This window comes from Fragaria vesca, linkage group LG2, assembly GCF_000184155.1.
Source record: "Fragaria vesca subsp. vesca linkage group LG2, FraVesHawaii_1.0, whole genome shotgun sequence".
In the NCBI taxonomy this organism is placed as follows: Eukaryota; Viridiplantae; Streptophyta; class Magnoliopsida; order Rosales; family Rosaceae; genus Fragaria; species Fragaria vesca.
This window is the reverse complement of record NC_020492.1, coordinates 5,298,508-5,317,557: the sequence shown is the minus strand read 5'-3', so window position 1 is coordinate 5,317,557 and position 19,050 is coordinate 5,298,508. Positions and strand designations below refer to the sequence as shown.

Here is a 19,050-nt window from a genome sequence, read left to right as displayed (position 1 = left end):
CAGTGCTCACAGCCCTCTCTATTCTCATTTAGGTCAGCAAATTCTCGTTACTAAAAAAAAAAAAAAAAAATGCAGGTGAGCAAATTCTCAGGCAAACCAAGGGACTACATGGCACTCCCTCGGCCACTCACAACGCAACACAACATCCCCCAATCACAACCGACTTTCACTTCAACTAAACCACAGTCGAGCACCTTATCATCCCTCACAGCCAATCCAGATTTCCACAACTTTCCAGTGACTTGTTTATGCCAAGTTAGTTACTACATTACATGGGCAGTGGTGAGCCTCCCGCTCTTATCCTACACACACTCCACCGCTTAAAATGCGCACCCTCTTCCTCACTCTGAGGCCACCTCCATCTCCGCCGTCCCTCTCTCCCTTCTCCTCCCCCAAACCCAACCACCACCGCCTCCACTTCCTCTCCCCATGCTCCTCTCTCAAGCAGACCAACACCAAGACCACCCGCCTCCAGAAGACCACCGCCGCTCCGCCGCAGAGCCTCAAGTGGCTCTTCAGCAACCCCAAGAGCGACGACGGCGCCGAGATTGAGAAAAGCGGCCGAGGCGGAGTTGGCGGCGGCGGTGATGATGAGGGCGAGGGTGAGTTCGCGCTTAAAGGTACAATCTTGGCGGGGCTGTTGTTGGTTGGGTTGGTTGGGGGGTTTGGTGCGGCTGGGTATGTGTATAAGGATCAGGTTAATGCCTTCTTGAATCAGTTTACGACTCTCATTGAAGGTAAAAGTTTCTTAATTTCAGTACCCTTGTCGAGTTTTTAGCTTCATTCTGCTTTGAATTGTGGATTGGTGGTTAGATTTGTGTTTTCATTTGGGAATCTATGAAAGTTTGACTTAGGATTGGGCACTAGTACATGGAAAATTCATGTGATTTTGTTTTGATGGTCTGCATTGACATATTGGATTGTTTGCTCATCTAATGCTGAACAAGTTTGAAATTGTAATGCTTAACAAGTTTGGATTCTAATCGCGTAATACTGAACAAGTTTGAAAATTTCGAGCTGGATTGAGTGTTTTGATTGGTTGTGAACTTACATTTCTGTAGTAGGAGCTCTAGAGTTTTGTTCATGCTGATTAGTCTTTATTGGTGAAAGAAGAATCTATTGCGTGAACTTTGAACCAGTTGCTTAGTATGAAAATCTGTCAAAAACACGCAACAGTTTGGTTTGTCATTGCCTTGCAAAATGGAATTCTCATCTTCATTATGCCTTGTCAGTCCCTTTAAACAAAAATAGGTGGATAAGTAGCGTATTGCAAGTGTAGTAACTAGTAAGAGTTGGGACATGTATCAAAAGAAATTGTACTGCAGTGGAAAGGTGGCTTGCTATTGTATAGGGTATTCTAACTGGAAGCTTCCCCTAAGAGCAGGGATCTTCATGTGAGTAGCTTTAATCATGATGAGCCAGATCATCCTCAGATTTCAAAAGCATCTAGCAATTCTCTCAAGCCACATATATCGCAAAACACAATCAATTCAAGCTAACAAGTAACAACACTATAGAGTTTCCTAACCCACAAGTTAGCGATAACCTGCCAAGTTTATGGTGCCTAATTCTTAAGGAAACAATGCTAAGGAAGTTGCTGGCATTTTGTTCCTAAAGACTGCAACTGAAGTACAACTAGTATCACCTCCAAATACCTTTTATAATATGACCAAATGCTTTCTTTTCCAAGGTTCTCCTTTTGAGGTAAAGTCGTAAAAGTGCAGTGTAGTGCATGCTTTACTTAATTTGTAAAGCTGTTACTATGATATTTCCCTTCAACAGCTCTTCTTTAAAGTTTGGAAATAAGAGTTTGTCCTATGGGCCTTACCGGGATCAAGCCCTACTGGGTGGTAAAAGAAGAAAAAGAATAGTATCCTCATCATTTGTGATCTGTTGTGAAACCCTTATTGATGTCTTTGTCCCTTGCTTGGTTATCCTTTTTACAAAACCAGAATATGAAGCATAACTGCTGTGCTTTTATTTATTGGTTTCACTTAAAAGTTCTATATCCCTAACCTCGTAGAGCTTTTGATGCACAGGTTATGGTCCAGCAGGATATGCATTGTTTATAGCAGTTTATGCAGGACTGGAAGTATGAATCTGATACCCATTCCTTGAATATATTGCTATAATCCTTTTTTGTCTATATTATCTGAACTCGACTCCATCGTAGCCTGTCATAACAATATTCATTCTTCATATCATGTATTTCAGATGTCTATAGATAATTAAACAGTCTTATCTCAACATCTGACACATTGAAATGTAGTTTTCCTATATGCTCTGAACTCGACTGCCTCATGGTCTGTCATAATAATATTCAACATTTCTAAAAGTTCTTCATATCATGTATTTCAGATGTCTGTAGATAATCAAACAGTCTTATTTCAGCATCGGACACATTGAAATAATGTTTTCCTATATGCTCTGAACTCGACTCCCTCTTAGTCTTTCATAACAATATTCGACATTTCTAGAAATTCTTCATTGCATCTTTTCAGATCTCTGTAGATAACCAGACAGTCTTTTTCAACATCTGTCACATTGCAAAAATGTTTTCTTATATGCTCTGAAGTCTGAACTCGACTACCTCATAGTCTTTCATAACAATATACAATATTTCAAGAAATTATTCATCTCTTCAGATGTCTGTAGATAATTGAACAGTCTTATTTAACATCTGACACATTAAAATATTGTTTTTATAGATCCTAGCGATTCCAGCCGTTCCATTGACCATGTCAGCTGGTCTTCTTTTTGGCACAGTTGTTGGCTCAATTTTAGTCTCTATAAGCGGAACGGTAAGTTAGTTACTTTACAAGCTTACAGAGATTAAACTATTATTATATGTACTCAGTTTTAAACACATATATTATTTACCCATTTCAGGTGGCCGCTAGCGTTGCTTTTCTGATAGCTAGATATTTTGCTCGTGAACGTATTCTTAAAATGGTTGAGGGAAACAAGAAGTTTCTTGCAATCGACAAGGCTATCGGGGAAAATGGCTTCAGAGTTGTCACTCTCCTCCGTTTGAGCCCTTTGCTTCCTTTTTCTCTGGGGAACTATTTATATGGACTGACATCTGTAAAGTTTGTCCCTTATGTCTTGGGAAGGTTTGTTCTACAGTACTTCTTGTTCTCTTGATTGATTTTTGATTTCCTATATTTCTAGTTGGTTGTTATACAAATATTCTTACTGGCTGTTCTTGAGCGTACCAACTGGCTGAGCCTTAGGACCTGTTCGAGCTTAGCCCAATTTGTAGGGCTCTTAGCCGAGTGCTTTAGCCAAGCTCAAATCTATTTGGCGGGTTACTTTGGACCAGCTTGAAGTGTAGAAGCTCTAAATGGGGTTGTTATCTTTGTGGCTTGAACTCATTACTTTAGTCACTAATTGACTGACCTACTAAGCTTAGACTAAAAAAATTATTATTGAATGCCCTTATGCATTCATGTTGCTGTCAACTTTTCTCATAGGGGTTCAAAAATTTTTCTCATAAGGGTTTAAAAACACTTTCACGTTCCCAGAGTTCCAAAACTTTAGCTTGAACTGTCCTATCCTAGGATAATTGTTATTATTTAGAAGTCATAGAAGCCTTCAAGTATGTACGATATTAGTTCTTTTCTTGCTCTTCAGTTGCAGTTTTGATGTTTCATGATGTAAATATATAGGCTTCTTTCAAGTTTGTAAAGATTATTAAGCAGTTCATAAACCATTGGAAAAATGAGGATGATGGCCATCTGGTATTTTCATTAAGGAGTAGTAGTCTCTAATGTCATGAACTGTATAAGATGTTTTTAAACTTTTACTCTCTAGTCCTAAGCTTATATAATCTTCTTGCAGTTGGTTGGGGATGCTTCCAGGAACATGGGCTTATGTGAGTGCAGGTGCATTTGGGCGAGCCATAATTGTGAGTTTCTCTCGTTATTTCCTGTTGTGTTGTGGTAATTCTATGTCAGCTAAACCTGTTTTAACGTGTTCTCTCAAGTTCTATATATTTTTCCTTTCTTGGGAGGGGCTGGGGGTGTGAGGTCGGTGAGCGGGTATGAACTATGAAGAAGGAATTAACCTTTTTTTTCTTTTTTTTTCGTATACAAAGGAATTAACCTTCTGGAAATCAAAATATCAACCATTCATCGACACGATGGATCCAAACAAAAATATTTATTGAATTCTTGACTTTTACTTCATTTAGTTTAATCATCAAAACTCACTTTCAGGTTTTTTACTAGATATAATATTGATGTTTATAGATTTCTATGTTTATCTGCAAGCTAAGAATCCATCAAAATAAGATACGGAGTAACCATAGTACAAAAGATGTTAATTGTAATACAATTTTAGATATATCTAGTAGTTCTGAGTAGAGAGAAAGTGTCAAACCTTAGTGGGTTATTACTTTATCTGATGGATTGATAGGTACCAGATGCAATTCAGGTATCAACCTCGATATGGTTCTGTGGTTGATGTACTAGTCTGGAAAATTGAAAAGTGTCAGATAACATCAAGATCCATAGGTTTCATGCTTGCATCCACAACACTGGGCTCTAATGTAATAATGCATGTGATATGAGCGTAATGCTAAAAATCGAAGAACTTGAAATAATTAGAATAGGTGAGAAGATGGTCTCGAAGGTAATCTTGAAGGCAAGATGGACTTTTTACAGTTCATATTTACATGTAGATCAGTGAGTCTCTCTTTATCATAAGCCCATAGTTACAACCATCCAGTTATCTATTTCCTTGCCTAAAATAAGTTTCTGATAATTGGTCTCAACAGGGCTGCTCCATATGTAGAAAGGACACTTTGGAGTTAAATTTGACAGTTTTTGTGTTTCCTTCTCCTGAGATTTATATCCGTCTCTAAATTTCATTTCATTTTATTGAAAATTCTCTTGGTTGATGTTTCAGCAAGAAGAATCTGATGTTGGATTGCCAGGAGGAAATGGTCAGCTGTTGACGCTAGCCGCTGGACTATTAGTCACAGCATTAGCTGCTGCTTATGTAACACGATTAGCAAAGGTAATTCCCACATCAACAAGCATTATACTAGGAAATTTTTTTATCTTATTCGGAAGCGTTACATAGTTCACTAGGTAATATGCTTCACAAGAGTAATCCAATTACAATACTGAATCAGCCATTTCCACCCGCTAGCGTAGTTACTATTTGTTATGCTGGTCGTACCTTGGAGACAGATTTAAGACGAGTGCTAGAAGCCTAGAAGAACCACATTAATGATCATATTTCTAATATATAACTATACAAGTGTCTCCCACCTCTGTTGGATCTAGTGCACCATTTGGTACCTAAATGTTAGTTTTACAACGGAAGCAAGATGCCAAGTTAAAAGCTGGGTAGATACATCTTACTGTTCTCTTGAAAAACTGTTAGGCAAGAAGGCAATTGTTTTCTCCATGCTGAGTTGGCTGGTTTTCTGTTGTTGGTTTCAGGATGCTGTAAAAGATATTGATTAGGTGATGGGTATCACGCTACCCATGAACTCCTACACTGTAATTTGTAATTTTGAAAAAGAGAAAGAAAAAAATGACAGATGCTTCACTGCCGTGTAATTAATTAACTTTGGCAAATTGTAGAGGGAAATGTTTTGATCTGTATTCTTGAATTTTATTATTTTACATGATAATACTTTCTACATAAAGCTGAGTTATAGTTCTATCTTTAGTTCTTTACCCCAAGTTTCCTCTGTGTTGTGCACTCCAGAGTTGTGGAAATCTAAGTATCCAACACCTATCACACTTTCTTTTGTCAAGCCAAGGGAAAAAAAAAAAAAAAAAAAAAACAAAAAAAAAAAAAAGACTTAATCCAAGAATGTTTGTATCTTCTTCAAGGAAAATAAAGGAACTACCATTCCAGTATGATTTTCGACTCTCTGAGTATTGCAGCCGTTTGCTTCTACATGTGCACCAATTTAAGTTTCTTCTGAGACAATTGCGCAGGCATTCTACTGACCCTCAATGCTCAAGCCACTGTGAATAAAACACCCACCTCTTGTTCAAGTGATTTGAGACCTGTGTCTTGCTAAATTTGATGGAAAAGTAGTGAACAAAGTACTTCTTTCCTGTTGGTCTTCTTTCTCGTCACATTACAAGAATGGTAGGAGCTCTCCTCTTGGTCTTCTTTCTCGTCACATTACAAGAGTGAAATTGAGTCACAATCACAACTAAGTTAGGTGTAAGTGTGTTCTACCGTAAAACACATGAACTCGTTCAAAGTATGTGTTCACATGAAATGCACCAAGAGATTGGTTGGTCGAAATATTGATATTCATCATTTTGACTTTACGAGCAGACTTGAGTTGGTCCAAAGATTACAATATCGTTATGACTTCATGAGCAGACTTTGGAGTATGCTTAGCAAAGACTTCAGCAAGAACTAAATAATTGAGTTCTTGTGTCATCCATCTCCACGTGTTTTGGAGGGTGACAAGTGTCCTCCTGCACATCCAGTAGACCCAGGAGCAAGCAATTCCGATCATATTCCTCACATGAAAGTGCCCAAAATGTGCCACGATTTAACCTACTGCATGCAAATCACCTCCTTTCTTACGCCACATGTCATTACGCAATGGGCGGTGAAAGACACCCCATCACCTTAAACAACTAATAATATCAGCAGGGTGAGCGACCAGTTTTTTCCAGCTTCTATAAATATGCCCTCTAGCTTCATAGATATTCTTCAACAAGGTAAAGATCTCGATCCTTCCACAACTTGAACCTAAGCTTTTTAACTTGAAAGACACAGTCTCTCTTTGTGTTAGCAAAGTAATTCTGAAACTCATGATGGCTATGGAATGGTGTCCTCAATCTGCCATGCAAGCTTACCTCCACACTCTTCACCTGGTAAAGTTATAGCAATCTTTCAATTTCAGTCTCTTCCAGTTTTGCAGTTAGATATGTAGTTCATTTTGAATTTTCTCTGCAAAGGTTGATGACATCCTTTACTTGGTCTATTTGTAGTGTAAAGTTCACAACAGTCAAGACGACAGCAGCACCTTCGGAAGCACAAGTTGCATCATAGAGCCAAAATGCATGGAGTTTGTATCAGCTTTGGCAGCTGGGAAGAGAGCAAGGTTAATGGTACAGATCACATCAGAAGGCGTAACGCCGCTGACTGTTTCACTGACTGTGGCCGCAAAACAGACCGGAGGCCGCCTAGTCGTCTGCATTACTCAACCTCTTAATCATCATCACGAGTATGTGGAGAAAATGAGCAAAACCCTATTTCTAGAAAATGGTCTCGATGGTATTGTTGAATTTGTTTATGGTATCGATCCTTCTGTGGTGGTGAAGCGGTTCAAGAGTATTGATTTTGCGGTCATCGACTGCAAGGTTGAAGAACACTTGAAGTTGTTGAAGATTATGAATCTTAATCCAAATGGGAGCATAGTGGTAATGAACAACCTTCGTCGGTCTAAAAGGGGTTGTGGAGCTGCGTTTCCTGATCAGGTTTTTAAGGAAAAGAAAGGGTTTGAATATGTAACACTACCTATTGGAGAAGGGATGGAGTTGACAAGATTCAGACCAAATGGCAAGTACCAGAGCAAGAGATACAAGAGATTTCATGTAACATATGAAAATTGAATCCAACCTCTGTATGTAATTAATTTCAGGTCTCTTAGCCTTGTGAAAAAAAAAATCAAGAGGTAGTCTACCTTTGTGCATTCATTGAATGCAATGATTCAGTGATTTTTACTTATATGTTACAGCTTAGGCATATATCTTACCATGATTCCATGTAATTGAAGCTAGAATTAGGCTAATAGTCTTAGAACCTAATTTACAAGTAGTAAAGCTATGAACAATAGCCAAGATAAATCAATTTGTGTTATTGACTAAACATGTTTCTTTGTACTTGGATGCAACATCATACGAAGGCGTAACCACTAATTCCATACATTCCAGATGAGAAATTGGGGTTGAACAAGGATAGAAGGAAAGAAAATGAGACATTGAAAGATTTAAAGCTGAGACTGCTCAGAAAACTCACCACAAGAGGGTGGAGACGCACCACATAGGATTGGAGAAACTCGCCGACTCTCAATACGGCAGTAGAGGAGAGCGGCATAACTTTTTTAGTGAGAGAACGTTAACTAAGATTATTAACAGAAGCATAAGTGAAAAATCATGAGCTTAGTCTCGTTTTTGAGTCCCATGTCCATGCTGCTCAGGCCTTCCTTGACGACATCTCTTCCTTCAACATCTCTGCTGTCTCTAGAGCTAAGAGATCCTATTTTAGCTCGTAGTTTTCTTGTCGTTTCTGTTTGGGTTTTTAAATTTAAAAAAAAAATGAAAAAAGAAGAAGCATAAGGAGCTGTAACGCACTCTAGTATGGGCGTTTCCCAGTATTTGAACGGTGTTGCATACGAATTTGGTTAATCTATGCACAATTATAGGGATGCTAAACTTGGAACTGGAAGATTTTTGTGTATGACGAGCAAAGTTGCAGCGATATGAGGATGATGCTAAACTTGGAACTGGATGCTGAAGCCTATAGATGACAAGTTAACCACAGTGAAAACACCCCATGAATGCTGTATATGTAGTGTTTGTCATATACCTTTGGGAGTTTGAGACCGAAAGGGAATAGGAATGTTTCATAGTCCAGCACCACGCCATAAAAATTCACATAATAAATCATATAGTTTTGACAAGAGATCCTGATAATGTAATGACTGAAATTTCATTTAAGGTCCAATTTTTCCATATATGGGGCCTGCATAACTTGGTAACTTACCATGTGAATTTAAAAATAAAATCAAAATGGCAAGCAAACTTTGCTACAGCGGATACATAATAATTGTTTATCGTCGATCATATCTAGTTCTCATTGTTCTAGGAAACAGTATCAAAGGCCAAAAAGTGCTAATTCATCCAAGGAAATTCATGATCACCAAATGCAGCACCAAATTGCAGAGAACAAAATCTGCAAAAGCCCGCTCCGGTGCTAAATCCTGCAGTTTCAGAAACACAGGGATCAGGAGGAGGATGGGGAAGAAAAAAGGAAAATGTTGTCTAACAATTACGATTGTATTCAACATATAGTGAAGAGGAACAGTGGGAACAGAAACGGCCTAGAGTGTGCAAATTTGTCTGAAGAGGAACATCGGACAAAAGTGCAAGAAAGAATATTTACCTTAAATTCCTTGTTTTCTTTGTTCACTTGAATACGAAGGCAAACTGCAAAAGAAGTACTCAGTTTAATCGGTTACAGAGTTAATCTCCTCATCTGAATTCTCACACCACAAAGAAGAAAAAACTAGATAGTCTCCTTACCAGCAAGGACTGCTGTCCCTATGCATGAGAGTACTCCAGAGAGAAAAGAGTTAAATGGGAATGATCCAACAAGAGCCATGTAGACGACCTGGTCACAGCAGCGAAGTACATAATGAAATAAATAGTTAATTAACCAACATCAAGTTGCAAAACTCTCATTTAGGCAATAGAGAAGTGGATAAGTTGTATCAAACAGTCATAAAGCATAAGCACAGTGTGTTAATATTGTAACTATAAAGGAACGGTGGTTGGTGGTAGGAAAAGAAGTGGTCTATACTATAGGACATTATGTCTTTTAACATATAAAGCCCAAACACTACCAAAAAAAAAAAAATAGGACTTTTCTCTATTAAGAACAAAGACTCAAATTCACAAGAACCTATATCAAGACAAATGATTTATGAATAATATTTTCCTGTAAATGTAACGCAACATGTTGTCATACTCATGTAATGCCTATATCCTAACAAATTTTGATATTCATCATGCTACTTATGTAGTAGAGCTTCCAGTCTTTTTTTTGGTCTGAGTAGAGCTTCCAGTCTTGTGTCCATGTATGCTAACATTAGACCATATGAGGTAGAGGAAAACTATGCTAAAGTTTTTGTTTGATTAACTGGCATATGTCCTCTTCCTTATGCGTGACTTGCATAGTTTTATTTGTCTAAAAGTACTTGTAGAACCTACAAACACCTCAACATATTTGATTATTCAAGTCCCTTTTCACATTACAGCAACTGGTGCTTCAAAAGCCTTTTAAAAGCTTCAACATACCTTCAACAAACCAGGTATGGAAAAACATTTATTTAACAGATGCTAGCATAATGGTGACTTATGGAACACAAAACTACACATCAGTCGCACCTCAGTGTACAAACCCTTATGATTGAATGATTAAACTCAGTCGTGAAACAGTATATATGCATTTATACTGAAAACAATAACAACAAAGTCATTAATCCTAGTTAGTGTGATGTAACTACTTTCAAAGTGTTGAGATGCATAACATCATCTCCCAGAAATGTATATCAAATTGCAAGAAACCACAATTACCAAGATAAGAAAAGTCATTTCATTACTGTTACTCAAAAGAAAAATGCTTGGTAACAAAGACCATCAAGTTAACTTATTTCAGATAAGTTTAAAATGCCTAAATATCTCTAATTGAGCGTAGTTGTAACTAATGCCTCGGCTTGCAATTTTTTCGTGAACTCCCCAAGATTTAAAAACAACAGTATATATTAACTTAAGAACAAGGCTTTATTTTGGCTGAGAACATTTTTAGTTGTATCAATATAGTGATGAGAATGGATTATTAGGAAGACAGGAAAATTTAATTAGATCACCACACTACGAATGGCATGACTGTTGACAATCGCAGCAAGCCATTTTTCATTGATAAAAATATCAAACAGAGAACACATCTGATAAATTCTGACCAAGACGAGAAACATAAGAGACTGTAGTTCATGGATTAAACTAATCTAGAGACTGTAATTAAAAAAAAAAAAAGAATTCTTGTGATGCTAGAATTCTGCATTTACTTACACTATTCATAATAAGAACAAAACTTAAAGTCCCACTGATAGAAAATCATGATTCTCATACAATTCAAACTGGATCTCTATTAAGCTTGTTAACGCACATACCAAGAAGCCCTTATCTAGAACCCAATAAGATCACAACAAAAAAGTAGCCTTCTTTTCACAACTTGGTTCAGAAAAAACCAGAACTTGGTCACCAAATAAGATTAATTCAAGCAGAAAACTTGATTGATTTCATATCAGTTAATTTTATTTTCCATTTATTTAAGATTACATCAAAATGGGGCATCCCCAATTCCACAATTTAACAATGATCGAAAACAGGAAATGAACATTACCTGGATGATGGCAGTGGATACAGCGAAACCCACATAGAGATCAATCACCTGAGAAATTCAAACCCAAAAAACAAAACCAATTTGAGAATTTTGGTTAGGAATTTGAAGAATTTTAATACAAAAGAGAAAAAAGAAGAAACCTTGAGAGAGGTAGGAGTGGCAGAGTAAGCCGATCTCAGCGAATTGAAAAGGGCAAGGGCGTCCTGGGTCGTCGACGACGACGACGATGACGACGACGGCGGCTTCACCATTTTCGAGAAAAGATCGAATCGAGTTCAGCTCCGGCGAAACCCTCCTTCGACTCTGTTACAATCTCACTTGCTCTACTAGATCCAAGACTTTTAACACTACCGGGTCTCGGTTGACCTAAAAGGTTTAAGACTTGGGGACTATTTCGTCATTTCACCGGTTTTAGAGAAACCATTATACGTGGCTGTTTTCTGGAACAAGCATGCCTCTCTCTCTCTCTCTCTCTGCGTTTTTGGCTGCGCTAGTTCTCCACTCCAGGTATGCTTTTTCGAATTCCATTCGGTTTTGCTAATCACTTAGGCAAATTACTTTGGCTTTGTATAATCGAAAAAAATATTACTTTGCTTTGTGTCTCTGATTTGGTTTCTCCATATTTCTGGAAACGTCCAGTCCCGTTTGTTCCGAGCAATCAAAAGAAGCATTTAGCTTCGAGTTGTTGTTTAGTCTGTCCTGGCTTAAAATTAAAGATTGAATTGAATTGGTGTTTCCATCATGATTGAAGGGGTCTTTTTATGTGTTCTCGGATTGTTTGCTGGCGTATAATCACATTTGAATGATTTATCTTCACTTTCCTCGTTATACATTTGCATACCGGCCAATTTAGACTCAGATTCGCTGATAGCTAACAGCTACTGTACTGATTAAATGAGGAACATTCTCTATGAATTGCACCATTGATCGATTGATGACTTTAATACTACTTTCTATTATACGAATAGCTCCATTACTATAGCTCATATTTAGGATGAAGTATTGGTATGGGATGAAGTATCCTGTGTAGGTACATTGTTAGCAAGTGGGTTGGAATGAACCACGAAATGTCTATGGAGACTATGATCGATCCTGAATTCCTGCCCTGCCTTACATAGTTTGTGTTTAAGTCATTACTTGGAGTTGGATATTTTGCTGTTTATATCGAAAAGACGAAAACATATTGTTTTGTAGAAGATAAGTTATGTTGGTACAATATCCAACAGTTCTAGAATATTACTTCCACCTGTGGTTGAAGTGGATAGCACTACAGAGTAACAGAGGCAGTGCGTCTTGTCAACTCCTCTGATCCTTGGTATGCTGAAGAAGGTTTCTTAGTTGAAAGTTTGCCTTCAAACCCCGAGAATGCAACAATATTGTTGCTCATGATTTAGCTAATTAAGCTCATCTTGTATGAAAATGCGAAGATGAAGTATTGAACATGGGCCGGAATGGCTCATGGAATAGGTGAAGATCGATTCCTACGGTCATAAGTTTATTACCCTCCCTTTCATATATATATGAATGATTACTATGCTTGATCAATGATCAAAAAAAAGAAAAAAAAAAAAACTGTGGTCAACTACTCAACAACGTCCTCTTCACCAGAGACTAGAGAGAGGTATAGATGTATAGTATCTATTTTAACTTAAAGAGTTAGAGGAACCCCCACTGGAGAAAGAAGAAGTTGCTGGCAGGAATGATGTGGCTGCCAGAATGGACTTTTCTTTGGAAAAGGCAATGGGAATAAGGTCTTCACCCACCACATGATACGCCAAATCTATTTCTCACTCAAAAGTATGTCTCTCATCACCACTTTGCTTCTACTCATTCTTGATCTCTTTTGTTAATAGAACGAATGATTTGATCAAAAACTGCTATATTTGAAGTCAATCCGATCCAACTTCAAATTCCCAGGAAATCCAGGTTAAGCTCCAACTGATTTCTATCCCGTTCTTGTGTATTACAATGTTGCCATGTTTTTGTTCTCTGTTATCGTTTTGGTTTTCTTTTTCTCTGGTTAGCATATCTGCAGCTCTGCTCATTATTTATTTTAAAAGAGGCATCAATTCCTAATTGATCATAGATTTAAAGTCAGAATTTCTTATGAATTTTTGGAACATTTATGTATACTTGGGCACTGTTTAGTTTTAAATATTAACTTTTGGTCAAATAGGATATATGCACTTGCAGCTGCTGCTATTGTTTAACTTCTACTGTCTATCAACAATTCACCTATCACTCTGTCATGGGGTTTCAGCCAGAACTAAGAAAAAGAAAAATTTGCTTAACTATCTTTCAATGAATCATTCTGACACCAATTGTGTTCTCAAGTATATTTCTTTCTAGTTTACAAGGAGCTAGTGTTTTGTGTCTGTGTATTTAGATACCATAATAAGAGAAAGCAAAGGAGTAATAATCGACCAGATGACCACAGAAACCAAACTGGCTAATGTTTGTTGTTTCATAGTCAATACAGTTCTTTTTAGAATGAATACTTATTTTCAGTTGAATGACGAGGAAAATTATTGATCTTTTCTATGTTTTATGCAGTGGAGAAGAGAAACCAGGACACACAAATACATGGTTTATTGGTTTTCATGATAGTTAACTCCAGGCCTTGAAATAGCCAGTGTTGAAATCTTCCCGGGTTACTCAGTTGGACACTTACTCTTCTACAAGTAAGCAAGTAGGTGTCAATGGAAATGAGCATTCAAAGAACCTCTACATCTTTCTCCCCTTCAAATCCTCAGTGGAAATATGATGTCTTTCTGAGCTTTAGAGGTGATGACACCCGCAAGACTTTCACAGACCACTTATACACTGCATTGGAACATCAAGGAATGATAACTTTCAGGGATGATCCTGAACTTAAAAAAGGGAAAGCTATTTCTCCAGAACTTTTTTCTGCAATTAAAGAATCAAGATTTGCTCTCATTATTCTGTCACAAAATTATGCATCGTCAACATGGTGCTTGGATGAACTTGTAAGAATTCTTGAATGCATGAAAGCAAGAGAAACTGTGCTGCCAATTTTCTATGATATTGATCCCTCTGATGTACGAAAGCAAACAGGTAGTTTTGGAGAGGCCTTCACTCATCACGAAGAAAGGTTTAGGGATGACAAAGAGAAAGTGCGAAGGTGGAGAGATGCTTTAACTGAAGTGGCAAGTTTCTCTGGGTGGAATTCAAAGGAATGGTATGCATATACTCTGTTCCTTTTGTCTCATCAATCTACAGTGGTTGATTTTTGCGCTCTTCATTATTTTTTTCACAAATAATATAGGCAGATAGTCAATCTGATAGTTTATGAGGCTTTTTTGTCATTACTGGAATATAAAACAAATTGCAGAACTTGATATTTTCATTAACTAGATCTTCATATCAATAACTTGATACTTTTATTCTTTTCTATGGAAGAGGTATGAATCAAAGCTCATTACAACTATTGTTGAAGTTATATGGACAAAATTGCAACCTATATCATTCAGTTATGCAGAAAATCTAGTTGGGATTGATTCAAGATTGCAGCAAGTCAATTTGCTTTTAGGTGTAGGGGTGGATGACGTCCGCTTCATTGGGATATTTGGAATGGGCGGGATTGGTAAGACAACTATGGTAAGAGCAGTGTATGAGAGAATCGCTCGTGAATTTGAATTTAGTTTCCTTCTCAGCGATGTTAGAAACTTTGTTGAGAAAAGTGGTCTACTTAATTTACAAAAGCAACTTCTCTCGGGGATTTGGAGAAAGTAGGCGGACATAACAGACCTTCATGGAGGAGCCACCATTATAAGGAGGTTGTTAGGTCACAAAAAAGTCTCATTCTTGATGATCTGAACCATTCAAGCCATTTAAAATATTTGGCAGGAAACCAAGAGTGGTTTGGTTCAGGGAGTAGAGTTCTAATCACAACTAGAAATGAGCATTTGTTGATTGAACATGGAGTGGAGAGAAGATTGATGGTGGAAGAATTAAATGATGATGATTCTCTTCAGCTCTTTAGCTGGAAAGCATTCAAAAGAGGTTACACTGAAGAAGATTTCTTGGTTTGTCCAAATCTGTTGTAAGTTATGCCAAAGGTCTTCCTTTAGCTCTTGAAGTGCTGGGTTCTTTTTTGCATGGAAGAGATGTAACTGAATGGAAGAGTGCACTGAGAAAACTGGCAAGAGTCTGTAACTTGGAAATTTTTGATGTGCTTAAAATAAGTTATAATGATCTAGATTCTGAAGAGAAGAAAATATTCCTAGACATTGCATGTTTCTTTAATGGACAGGACAAAGATCAAGTTACTGAAGTATTAAACAGTTGCAATGTCTCTGCAATTATTGGAATAAAAGTCCCGACGGAAAGATCTTTGTTGACTGTTTCATATGGGAGACTTAGGATGCACGATTTGCTCCAAGAAATGGGACGGGAAATTGTCCGCTGGGAATATCCTAACGATCCGGGCAGGTGCAGTAGGTTGTGGCTTGTTGAAGACATCAAAAATGTCTTAACCAATAATACCGTAAGAGATTTAGAAGAAGAATCATTTGAATTGTTATTTTCTAATATATTATATGACAAGTCAGTCTACTAAATCTGCTTTTTATTGTATGATGACAATGGGTTAATAGGGAACTGAAGCAATAGAAGGCATATTTGTGGACTCCACTGAGTCGGGAGCAGAGGTGGACGTGACTCCGAAATCATTTTCAATGATGAACAAATTGAGATACCTGAAAATTAAAAATGGGAACCTACCTAAGGGGCTGGAATATCTTCCCAATAGTTTACTGATTCTTGATTGGACTAGGTATCCGTCAAAGTCTTTACCATCACATTTCAACCCTCAGAAGCTGCTGGTACTTAGCTTGTGTCACAGCTCTATTAAACATGTCCGGATAGGAACAGAAGTATACTATTATTACTATTTTAACGTATAATGATTGTTGATTATATCTCATAGAAGCTAATTTTTTCTATGCTTTTTACTTGACATGCAGCCTTTATACAATTTGAAAACTGTTGATCTGAGTTACTCTCTGGATCTTGTCAACACCCCAAACTTTAAAAGTATGCCACATCTCGAGGTTTTGTTTCTTGAAGGTTGTACAAGACTGTATGAGGTTGACCCAACAATTGAAGTGCTTGAAAGACTTACTGTGCTTAACTTGAATGCAAGAATCTGGCGCATTTTGCAAGCAGTGTAAGTGGCTTAAAATCTCTCAAAGTTCTTAATCTTTCTGGTTGTTCAAAAATTAGCAAACTACCACATGACACTGGTCATTTGGCGAGCTTGGAGGAGCTTTATCTGAATGACACTGGCATAAGGGAACTGCCTACGTCTACTGGAATGCTTGAAAGACTTTCTCTGCTAAACATGGAAGATTGCAAACATTTTGCGTGTCTTCCCATCAGTGTAGGTGGTTTAAAATCTCTGAAAGATCTCAATCTGTCTGGTTGCTCAAAGCTTGACAAACGAGCTGAGTCATGTTGCCTGTTTAGAGAAGCTTGATGTGAGTGGAAGTGGCATAAGAGAAGTGCCCTCCTTTATCGGTCTTTTGAAAAACCTCAAAAGATTATCTCTTGCTGGATGTAAAGCACAGTCACCTAAATCATGGAGTATAATGTTCAACCCCTTTCAGTTATTGCAAAAAAGAGCTTGTGTTCCCACAGGATTGTCACTCGCTTGTTTGTCTGGTTTGCATTCTTTAACCACACTGGATCTAAGTGACTGTAATCTTTCTGAAGAAGCAATCCCCAGTGATTTTGGATGCTCATTAGCCTCATTGGAGATATTAGATTTGAGCAATAATCAATTTATTAGACTACTGGAGAGCATCGGCCAACTCTCTAGACTTGAATCTCTTCACTTGAAAGGGTGCCGCAAGCTTCAGACATTACCAGAGTTTCGATCTGATGTATATGTAGACGCTCACAACTGCATTTCATTAGATACCTTGGACAATCAAACAGGACAATGCGATTCGGTGCTACAAGCAAACTGTGTTAACTGTTTCAAAATGGTGGAGAATGACAGCTATAAGAGTAATGCAATTTCATTGCTAACACGATACCTTAAGTTTCAACGTTGGAGTTCTTCCGTAGGTTCAAACCAAAAGAGATTTGAATTCATTTTACCTGGGAATGAAATTCCAGAGTGGTACAATCACCAAAGCGTGGGGCGTGTGATAACTCTAGAGCTGGATCCTGGTTGGTTTACCAACAAGTTTATGGGATTCACCACCTGTGTTGTTTTTAGAATGGTGAAACTGCTGCCTCCTGCGGTCTATATGTTGTTCATTAGTATGTTCTTGAAGATTAATGGAGCATCCGTAGAGCATGGCTATGTTACAAACTTCAAGTTTGGGGAGAAGTGTGATCAACCTAAGTTGGATCACATATGGTTCTACTATATACACCGTCATACATACCCTTATGTACTATGTAGAGTGGCAGGACATCTACCATCAGCTTGTATTCTCATTTGGAGCCCACTACACTGTGCTAACTGAAGGCAACGTAACAAGACCAGAATCGAAGGTTGCCAGAATGGATGAGGTGATACTGAAGCAGTGTGGTGTGCGTTTGGTATATGAGGAAGATGTGGAGGAGCAGAGCAATGTTGGCATCAATACCAAGCGAGGACTTCAACACTATGATGATGACAAGGATGAAGCATCTAGTAGTGTGATGGTTTTTAGAAGCTAATGTGGTTAGTGTTTAGGCCAATGGTTGTTTATCAGAGGATCATCCTGACTGGCATCCCTTTGATCCTGATTTCTTATGATGATGATGATTCGGACGACGACAACATGAAGCCCTCTGATGTTGATGATCATTCGGCTGCCTTTTCTTGTGATGTTTTCGTGTTGGATTCCTCTACTGCGAACATCTCTGCTGCTCCTGGATTTCCTAACAAGTCATGACCATGCCAGATCTGTTGCCACCATAAACGGCAAGGTCTACGTACTCAGTTTGAAGTCGTATATCTTTCCTCCCGGAATTCCATCGTTTGACTGCTCTTATTCTTCCAAATCCTCGTGGCAGGAGCTGCCTGTGCCTCCTGCTTATCTGATGCATCGTTTTTGTTATCATTATGTGATCAGTCCAAAGATTTACGTGTCCTCTTATGCCAAGCTTCATTGTTATAACGTAGAGGGCTGCCAATGGGAAATCATTAGGGAAAGAAAATGGAGACTTGATCCCATTCTCAGGCAGTATTTCCCTGATTCAGTTCAGATGATGAGTTGGGCTCTGATTCAGGTGATGAGATAGGTTGGGAAACGGAGGAAGGGGAAGACTTGAACCCTATGCCACTTGCTCAGCCCTTACCTTCCATTTGCTTTGCTGAACCAGGTAATAGGGGCCTTGCCGTTGGCTATACTCGTAAAGAGTTTACAGTTTACATGTTTGCTCCTGATGGCAAGCTGCAGTTTCAAGGGCTACCTCCACTCTTTCAACAAACACCCTGATCTTCCCCCTCCGTACCAGTTCAACTATGGCAGAAAGGTTGTCAATTCTGCCTTGTATGGTTTTATTAAAGGCCGACTGTTATGGTCTTTGGGAGTAGCAACATTTGATGTCAAGTTTTGTTGGAGGAGGGAAAGGCTTCTACCATGAAAATCCACTGCGTTATCATCAGTTCATCACTTCTACAATATCAGGCTTTTACCATTAATGATCCAATATTCAGCCATGGTTTTCCAACTCCGATTATGAGTACGGAGATTTCCAGGATGCTTTCGTCTTAAAAAATTAGCTCTGATTCTATATATAGTTCATTTGTTTATTTATTAATTGTACTTGATAGAAATTGCCTTGCCAACTATCGAAAATTTTCAGTTAATCAAGTACACCTATATTCCCAGAAAATTTAAATCATCAGCTATT

The 19,050-nt window shown here is 38.0% G+C and overlaps 4 protein-coding genes and 1 pseudogene across 4 annotated transcripts; 4 read left to right on the top strand and 1 right to left on the bottom strand.

Annotated features, from left to right (window-relative positions):
• Positions 1-290: 290 nt before the first annotated feature.
• Positions 291-5,689, top strand: LOC101294025 (TVP38/TMEM64 family membrane protein slr0305-like). The gene is made up of 7 exons (XM_004289838.1): positions 291-737; positions 2,040-2,092; positions 2,709-2,801; positions 2,890-3,113; positions 3,841-3,907; positions 4,909-5,019; positions 5,451-5,689. The coding sequence occupies exons 1-7, from the start codon at positions 326-328 to the stop codon at positions 5,472-5,474; spliced, it is 984 nt and encodes a 327-aa protein (XP_004289886.1). The 5' UTR covers positions 291-325; the 3' UTR covers positions 5,475-5,689.
• Positions 5,690-6,703: 1,014 nt separating this feature from the next.
• Positions 6,704-8,081, top strand: LOC101293734. The gene is made up of 2 exons (XM_004289837.1): positions 6,704-6,860; positions 6,978-8,081. Exons 1-2 carry the CDS (start codon positions 6,798-6,800, stop codon positions 7,599-7,601), a joined length of 687 nt encoding a protein of 228 aa, XP_004289885.1. The 5' UTR covers positions 6,704-6,797; the 3' UTR covers positions 7,602-8,081.
• Positions 8,082-8,646: 565 nt separating this feature from the next.
• On the bottom strand, positions 8,647-11,524 carry LOC101293446 (dolichyl-diphosphooligosaccharide--protein glycosyltransferase subunit DAD1-like). Its single transcript, XM_004289836.1, has 5 exons — positions 11,316-11,524; positions 11,176-11,223; positions 9,294-9,381; positions 9,154-9,197; positions 8,647-8,971 (listed from the first exon to the last, which is right to left on the bottom strand). Exons 1-5 carry the CDS (start codon positions 11,424-11,426, stop codon positions 8,888-8,890), a joined length of 375 nt encoding a protein of 124 aa, XP_004289884.1. The 5' UTR covers positions 11,427-11,524; the 3' UTR covers positions 8,647-8,887.
• Positions 11,525-11,627: 103 nt separating this feature from the next.
• On the top strand, positions 11,628-14,634 carry LOC101293148 (TMV resistance protein N-like). Its single transcript, XM_004289835.1, has 2 exons — positions 11,628-11,682; positions 13,729-14,634. The coding sequence occupies exon 2, from the start codon at positions 13,875-13,877 to the stop codon at positions 14,454-14,456; it is 582 nt and encodes a 193-aa protein (XP_004289883.1). The 5' UTR covers positions 11,628-11,682; positions 13,729-13,874; the 3' UTR covers positions 14,457-14,634.
• A 156-nt stretch (positions 14,635-14,790) lies between these two features.
• On the top strand, positions 14,791-16,672 carry LOC101310862 (annotated as a pseudogene).
• The last annotated feature ends 2,378 nt before the right edge of the window (positions 16,673-19,050 follow it).

What these genes read in the sequence shown, in the direction of transcription:
- LOC101293734 (XM_004289837.1), top strand. Translation starts at nt 6,798, where the DNA reads ATGATGGCTATGGAATGGTGTCCTCAATCTGCCATGCAAGCTTACCTC. An exon ending in ACCTCCACACTCTTCACCTG is followed by an intron (nt 6,861 to 6,977) that starts GTAAAGTTATAG and finishes GTCTATTTGTAG; the next exon opens with TGTAAAGTTCACAACAGTCA.
- LOC101293148 (XM_004289835.1), top strand. Translation starts at nt 13,875, where the DNA reads ATGGAAATGAGCATTCAAAGAACCTCTACATCTTTCTCCCCTTCAAAT.
- LOC101293446 (XM_004289836.1), bottom strand. Translation starts at nt 11,426, where the DNA reads ATGGTGAAGCCGCCGTCGTCGTCATCGTCGTCGTCGTCGACGACCCAG. An exon ending in TATCCACTGCCATCATCCAG is followed by an intron (nt 9,382 to 11,175) that starts GTAATGTTCATT and finishes TGCTGTGACCAG; the next exon opens with GTCGTCTACATGGCTCTTGT. An exon ending in AAGAAAACAAGGAATTTAAG is followed by an intron (nt 8,972 to 9,153) that starts GTAAATATTCTT and finishes CTGAAACTGCAG; the next exon opens with GATTTAGCACCGGAGCGGGC.
- LOC101294025 (XM_004289838.1), top strand. Translation starts at nt 326, where the DNA reads ATGCGCACCCTCTTCCTCACTCTGAGGCCACCTCCATCTCCGCCGTCC. An exon ending in CAGTTTATGCAGGACTGGAA is followed by an intron (nt 2,093 to 2,708) that starts GTATGAATCTGA and finishes TTGTTTTTATAG; the next exon opens with ATCCTAGCGATTCCAGCCGT. An exon ending in CATTTGGGCGAGCCATAATT is followed by an intron (nt 3,908 to 4,908) that starts GTGAGTTTCTCT and finishes TTGATGTTTCAG; the next exon opens with CAAGAAGAATCTGATGTTGG.